At 48.1% G+C, this 7,500-nt stretch overlaps 1 protein-coding gene across 1 annotated transcript; it reads right to left on the bottom strand.

Annotated features, from left to right (window-relative positions):
- Positions 1 to 190: 190 nt before the first annotated feature.
- On the bottom strand, positions 191 to 7,267 carry LOC133027215 (coagulation factor XIII A chain-like). The gene is made up of 16 exons (XM_061094247.1): positions 7,214 to 7,267; positions 6,999 to 7,104; positions 6,672 to 6,848; positions 5,271 to 5,519; positions 4,681 to 4,799; positions 4,483 to 4,590; positions 3,874 to 4,048; positions 3,511 to 3,649; positions 3,092 to 3,195; positions 2,897 to 2,985; positions 2,631 to 2,784; positions 1,511 to 1,620; positions 1,254 to 1,419; positions 999 to 1,153; positions 407 to 543; positions 191 to 326 (listed from the first exon to the last, which is right to left on the bottom strand). The coding sequence occupies exons 1-16, from the start codon at positions 7,265 to 7,267 to the stop codon at positions 191 to 193; spliced, it is 2,178 nt and encodes a 725-aa protein (XP_060950230.1).
- Between the last annotated feature and the right edge of the window lie 233 nt (positions 7,268 to 7,500).

Genomic DNA, 7,500 nt, shown 5'->3' on the forward strand with positions numbered 1-7,500 from the left:
TAGCACAGCTGCTAACACCACGCTAAGCTAAATGCTGACAGATATTAGCTTGTTGTTGTTGTTGTTTCATATTGATTTGTTCAGTCAATGAAAGTCTGAAGAGAAACAAGACCGATGGAGATTCAGTCACGTGATCACAGGAAGTAGATGAGTTCCAGTCACGTGATCACAGGAAGTAGATGAGTTCCAGTCACGTGATCACAGGAAGTAGATGAGTCACCTGGTTCACGCTCACGCAGTCCATCAGCGCGAAGATGCGTCGCTGGCCGCTGAACCGCGGGAGGAACGTCTCCGTCCAGGAGACCGAGGCCTGGGGCTCGATGACCCTGAGACACACACAAAGAGTCAGACACACAACAGCACATCCGGCCCTGTGTGTGTAGTGTCACGTGTTGATGTGTGTTACTTGAACAGGCGCGATCGGACGCCCGTGAGCCCGGGTCCGTCCAGCACCAGCGTGGCGTTGGTCAGGGGGAAGCTGAAGGTGTTGGTGAAGGAAACCGTCACAAACATCTGCTGCTGCACCTGAGGCTGGCCGTACACCTGCAGACACACAAACACAAACACACAAACACACAACCACGGTTAACGCTCCTGCGACTGCAAAGACAAATCCCTTCAGGAAGGTTGAAGAAATAACATCAAGCAGTTTGTTAGAAGAGTTTCCAACGGATCAGAACTGAAGTGAACACAGACGCTGGTCACAGGAAGTCAGACACCGCCCCCTGCTGGACGGCTGCTCACATGACGCCTGCTGGGCTGTGGGTTCACTCAACTGGTTTCATCAACCACTGATCGATACCAGTTCGGTTTGAACAATCTTTTGTGTTCGACTTTAATTTGTTTATTTGTGATTCTAGTTTTTTAATTTGTGAATGACAGTAAAGATTCCACCTTATTTTTATTATGTATTAGTTTTACGAGTGTTTTACTTTGTTCGAACAGTTTGTGACGTGTGTGTGTGATTGTGTGATTGTGTGATTGTGTGATCGTTTTACCTCCACGGTGAGTTTGGGGGTCATCAGCTCGACCACCTTGATGGCGCTCACTGATTGGTCGTCAGCCTGACCCGTGACCACGAAGCGGAGGGAGAGCTGACCGCCCATGTGAGGCATGTAGTCCTGAGCCGGGATGGTCACCTGCACACGCTCGGCTGGAACACACACACACACACACAGACACACACACAGTGAGAGGTTGTTTGTGCAGAGGTCACAGAGGTCACAGAGGTCACGGAGGTGGGCGTGGCTCACTCTGCTGGGCGGGCACCGTCACTCCGAAGTTCTGGTCTTTGAACTGCGCGGCCGAGACGCCGGTGTAGAAGACCACCGAGCCGGACAGGTGGGCAGCGATGCTCCTGGAGACTTCACCCAGGTTCTGGAAATCCATCACCAGCTTCAGGTCCTGGCCCAGCATGGCCTGCAGGGGGGGGGGGGTGGGGGGGGGGGGTTGTGTGTCAGAGGACGGCGAGGACGAAACCAGGAAGTGAACGTCTCAAAGTGGGCGTTACCTGCTCAACACTGATGCTGACGGACAGCTCCGGCTCGGACAGGTCCGAGTGATCCCTCGCACAACCGTACTCCTCCGCCCGACTCATGGTCAGCTTGTCCTGAGGACTGTCTACACACAGACACACACACACACACACACACACACACACACACACACACACACACACGCCTTGAGGATACTTGTAGATGTCTGTGTGTGTGTTACCTTGAGTGTACTTGTAGGTGTGTGTGTGTGTGTGTGTTACCTTGAGCGTACTTGTAGGTGTGTGTGTGTGTGTTACCTTGAGGGTACTTGTAGGTGTGTGTGTGTGTGTGTGTTACCTTGAGGGTACTTGTAGGTGTGTGTGTGTGTGTTACCTTGAGGGTACTTGTAGGTGTGTGTGTGTGTGTGTGTGTGTGTGTGTTACCTTGAGGGTACTTGTAGGTAGGTGTGTGTGTGTGTGTTACCTTGAGGTTACTTGTAGGTGTGTGTGTGTGTGTTACCTTGAGGGTACTTGTAGGTGTGTGTGTGTGTGTGTGTGTGTGTGTGTGTGTGTGTGTTACCTTGAGGGTACTTGTAGGTGTGTGTGTGTGTGTGTGTGTGTGTTACCTTGAGGGTACTTGTAGGTAGGTGTGTGTGTGTGTGTTACCTTGAGGTTACTTGTAGGTGTGTGTGTGTGTGTTACCTTGAGGGTACTTGTAGGTGTGTGTGTGTGTGTGTGTGTGTTACCTTGAGGGTAATTGTAGGTGTGTGTGTGTGTGTGTTACCTTGATGTTACTTGTAGGTGTGTGTGTGTGTGTTACCTTGAGGGTACTTGTAGGTAGGTGTGTGTGTGTGTGTTACCTTGAGGGTACTTGTAGGTGTGTGTGTGTGTGTGTGTTACCTTGAGGTTACTTGTAGGTGTGTGTGTGTGTGTGTGTGTGTGTTACCTTGAGGGTACTTGTAGGTGTGTGTGTGTGTGTGTGTGTGTGTGTGTGTGTTACCTTGAGGGTACTTGTAGGTGTGTGTGTGTGTGTGTGTTACCTTGAGGGTACTTGTAGGTGTGTGTGTGTGTGTGTTACCTTGAGGGTACTTGTAGGTGTGTGTGTGTGTGTGTGTTACCTTGAGGGTACTTGTAGGTGTGTGTGTGTGTGTGTTACCTTGAGGGTACTTGTAGGTGTGTGTGATGTCCACGGGTCCGTACCCCCCCACAGCCTTAGTGTAGACAGCCTGACCCACGTGAGTCTTGTCGACTCGGAACGGCGTCAGCGTCCCGTAACGATCTCGATTCATGAAGACCACGTCGCTGTTCACCTGCAGGACATGACCTCATCAGTGGTGTTGTCATGGTAACTGTTCCCTCTGAGGATATTATTAAACATATTACTGAATATTTGTATGTTCACGTGGTGGTTGTTGAACGCACCTCAGCGAACACAAAGCCGCAGTCGAAGGGATGACACAGCAAACCGTCTCTGATGGCGTTGACCGACGCCGGGCCGCAGCGGTAGTGACCTGAGGACAGAGCACAGGAAGTGAGTCACCTGTCCACCGCGTGTGTCCCTGGCCCCGCCCCCTGGCCACCGCGTGTGTCCCTGGCCCCGCCCCCTGGCCCTCCTACCATCGCTGGTCTCCTGCGGCGTGGCGTCCACCACCTGCCACCCCCCCAGGTGGCGTGGGAGGTCGTGACGCACCATGCACACCTCGTTCCAGCAGTGGTAGTTCCTACAGGTCAGAGGTCAGAGGTCGTCTGTTATCTACTACACATATCATTAAATATCTGTTCTTTCACATGTTCTTATTGTTTTCTATAGTTTTAAAATAACTCAATTATGAGAGAAGAACCAATCAGTGAGGGCAGGTAACATTAGACTCCGCCCACAAGGCTTCACTCAGCTAATACCTAAAGTGTATTTAAAAACAAGTACTTACTTTTACCCAAGTAGAAAAGTTAATGGTGTATCGTTACTTTCACTGGAGTACGTTTGTGTGTATTTGAACTTTGACCTCAGCAGCATGTTTGTGTTACGTGTCACGGACCAGATGGAGTCGGTGGTGTGGCGTTCGTCCGGCGTCCCGTCCGGGTGGAAGATCAGGTCGATCTTCAGGTTCCCTGTGTTGTCGTGGGCGGAGGAGAAGGTGGTGATGACTCTGGACGGGAGGCCGAGGCAGCGCAGGACTGACGGGGGGGGGGGGAGGAAAGATACATATCATATCAATAATTCAACAGATTCAAAACTCTGAATATTATCAATCAACTTGGATCCTGTTTTTAATCTCTTTGAAAACTCTTGTGGCTTCGCTCCATTTAAACCTGATGAAGGAAACTAAAAACATCTGTAGTTTGTGTTTCTCTTAACGCCAGGCGCCACCTGGTCGCCATGGAGACGCTGGTGCTCTTACAGGTGTTGAAGACGCCGGCGAACACCCAGCACTGAGCGAAGGACACGGGCACGCCGCTGCTGGCGTACTTCAGCAGGATGTTGGTGCTTCCTGTCCAGGACGTGGGGGAGGTGCCCATGGAGAAGTCGTCACTCCAGTTCCCCACCATCACCCCCCGGTCGTCCTGAGAGTTCACCTGGGGGAGGGGTCAAAGGTCAGAGGGCATGCATACCTCCACAGGAATCGAGCTCGGGACGATTCAAACTAACTTAGATCAAAGGAAATAAGATGTTTTCACTTGTTTCATCTGAATCGTTTTATTTACATACTTTGTTTTTAAATACTTTATATTAAAATACTTGAAAACTTTGTATTAACACACATAATACTAACATCTGGAGCGGGTCCTCAGCCAGTGAGGTGAGGGCTGTCCAGCTGCAGCATGACACTTCACCACTAGAGGTCACTACACTCTACACACTGAACCTTTAACAACTTCAATAATTAAATCTTCTCCATTTCCCTTTCTTCTAATTCATATAACACAAGGAAAGTTTTCAGGAAATCAGCAGCAACGTCTTGGACCTGTGAGATGGTTCAATCCGTTCGACAGCTGCTCGCTGCTCTCACCATGGCCGAGCCCTTCCTGATCAGCTTGATGGCGTCGCCGCGGTCGGTGATCGGCATCTGAGACGCATCCAGGATGTAGATGCAGGCGTCCAGCACGCCACGCTCGAACTGCACAGACAGAGGACATGGTCACTGTTACTGTGTGTGTGTGTGTGTGTGTGTGTGTGTGTGTGTGTGTGTGTGTGTGTGTCTGCGTACCTGTCCATACATCCAGTTGCGGTGCGCCACGCTGTTGACCGTGCCCTGGAAGATCACGCCATAGTCGTTCAGGACGTACTCCTGGCGCTCGCTCTCGTCCGGGAGGAACACGCAGTCGTCTGCAAACACAGAAACACTCAGAATCTCTTCTTTATTAAAACGTCAACAAAGATGGACGACGTGTCAGCTCCCAAGAATAAAGCCATGACATCTGGATCGCCCCCTGGTGGCTGGCTGTGGGACAGGTCACAGACTCCTCCTCCATGTTAGCAGACGGGACATGATCCAAACTAACAAATCAAAGTAAACGTTAAATAAATGTTTGTAAAGATGTTTCTGTCGTTTCAGCTCGTTCTCGTCTCTCTGATGTTTGTTCAAGTGTTTCTCATCAGTTTGGTTTTAATTGGTTATGTATGATATAGAAAGCATAACCATAACCATAACCATAACCATAACCATAACCATAACCATAACCATAACCATAACCATAACCATAACCCAATGACCCCTGGGCTTCACTCCCTGGTCACCCCTGCTCAGACAGTTCTCCCCCCAGCCACTAGGAGGCAGTATCAGGTGAGTGCAGGTACCGGGACACCAGGCGTTGAACAGCAGGTACAAGTCGGTGCTGGTCGTCCTGCTGGTCCGCTGCAGGCCGCCGTTCACCTCCACCGCCACGTACGTACGGAACTTCCCCACGATGGCGTCTGGCGTCGGGGTGACGCCGACCATCACCATCTGCCCCCGGGTCTCCAGGATCCGGCCTGACCACGCCCCCCCCCGACGGGAGCCAAAGGTCACCACGATCAGGGAGCCTTTACTGGCAGAGGGGCTGGAGCCTGGAGGAGGGAAGGAAACAGGAAAGGAAACAGGAGAGGAAACAGGAGAGGAAGCAGAAGAGGAAACAGGAGAGGAAACAGGAGAGGAAACAGGAAAGGAAACAGGAGAGGAAACAGAAGAGGAAGCAGAAGAGGAAGCAGAAGAGGAAGCAGAAGAGGAAAAAGGAGATGAAGCAGGAGAGGAAACAGAAGAGGAAACAGGAGAGGAAGCAGAAGAGGAAGCAGAAGAGGAAACAGAAGAGGAAACAGGAGAGGAAACAGAAGAGGAAACAGGAGAGGAAGCAGAAGAGGAAACAGGAGAGGAAACAGAAGAGGAAGCAGGAGAGGAAACAGAAGAGGAAGCAGGAGAGGAAACAGGAGAGGAAACAGGGAAGGAAGCAGAAGAGGAAGCAGAAGAGGAAGCAGAAGAGGAAACAGAAGAGGAAACAGAAGAGGAAGCAGGAGAGGAAGCAGAAGAGGAAACAGAAGAGGAAACAGGAGAGGAAACAGGAGAGGAAACAGGAAAGGAAACAGGAGAGGAAACAGAAGAGGAAGCAGAAGAGGAAGCAGAAGAGGAAGCAGAAGAGGAAACAGGAGATGAAGCAGGAGAGGAAGCAGAAGAGGAAGCAGAAGAGGAAACAGAAGAGGAAGCAGAAGAGGACACATCATCATCCACTTGTTGAGTTTATTACAAAAATATCATCATCAACATATAAAAACCTAAAAATTTAACAGTTAAATAAATAGATACATTTGTAAATTAATACAATGTAAAATAAATACAGAAGCAAAATGAAATCACACTTCACTATAGTATAACTGCACTATAAATTAATTCAATGTGTTTTTTTTAAAACTTGTTTCTTTATTTATTAGAGATCATTATGATTAATATATTAATTTAATCGATACCGTAAAACAAATTTCACACAAAGCACAAAACTTTTTGTAGGAGACGTTATTGTAGCCTGAATGTTTTCCATTAAGATTCCATTAGAAGTATATTATTAATTCATATTTTTTATTTTCAGGGTGAAAAACACGTTATTATAATATTATAAAAAGAATAAAATTGACATAGTGATAGTAAAGTGTTGAAAAAGCTGTGGCCTTCCAATCAGAACTCTGGTTCAACCTGATTGGCTGAGAGGAAAGATCCGGATTCAAACTCACCAATCAGGAACTCCAGCTGGAAGTCGTCCTGCTGAGTCAGCGCTCGGCTGAACGTGATCCTGACCACGAACTCCTGGCCGCGCCGCACCACCAGGTTCGGGATGTCGTAGGCGGACGTGAAGTGATTGGGTTTGTTGACGGGTTGACACATGTCCACGTTCTGCACCGACAGAGACGCTGAGACAAAGACAGAAGACGTTTCTCAACCTTCGTTTATTCTCAGACCATCAAAGACTTTCAAGTTTCACGTGGACGAAGAAACAGATTCATCAGAACATCGATTTCTAAAAGCTGCTTCGTCTAACCAAACAAATCGATATTTCATACCCTCAGAATTCCAAGTTCTGGGCGTGGCCTCGGAGTCGCCGGCGCCTTCGAACGGTTCGAATTCTGGAAAATCATCTTCCTCACTCGTGAGGTTGGACGTCGGCACCTGAAGAAAATTTAAATGATCGATTAAAGAAAGAAAGAAAATGAAGAAATTAATGTTTTATTTTCTGGCTCAAAATGTTTTGTAATGTGTTGTTAGTTGTGGGCGGTACCGGTTTGTTGTAGCGCCCCCTGTGGCTGGTTGGTTCACTGGTTTCACGAGACATGACGTCAACTGGACAGAAAACAAAAATGAAATAAAAATGTTTTTACACATTGTAAAGTATTTTATAGAAGACCAAAACTGCCAAAGTTGAAATATGAATAAATTAATCAATAAATGTGTCAATATCACATTTAAATTTTAATGTAAAAATTTTTTTAATGCTTTATATAGAATATTAATACATTTGCAGCATTAAAATGAAAACTCACATAAACCAAAATAAACAAACAGGAT

The sequence above is a fragment of the Limanda limanda genome, chromosome 20 (assembly GCF_963576545.1).
Source record: "Limanda limanda chromosome 20, fLimLim1.1, whole genome shotgun sequence".
Classification (NCBI taxonomy): domain Eukaryota; kingdom Metazoa; phylum Chordata; class Actinopteri; order Pleuronectiformes; family Pleuronectidae; genus Limanda; species Limanda limanda.

Bases quoted from the DNA above. Each gene is read 5' to 3' on its own strand.
- LOC133027215 (XM_061094247.1), bottom strand. From the start codon at position 7,267: ATGTCTCGTGAAACCAGTGAACCAACCAGCCACAGGGGGCGCTACAAC. The intron at 7,105-7,213 runs GTACCGCCCACA...AATTTTCTTCAG, and splicing joins GGGGGCGCTACAACAAACCG to GTGCCGACGTCCAACCTCAC. The intron at 1,621-2,630 runs GTAACACACACA...GTCTGTGTGTAG, and splicing joins CACCTACAAGTACCCTCAAG to ACAGTCCTCAGGACAAGCTG.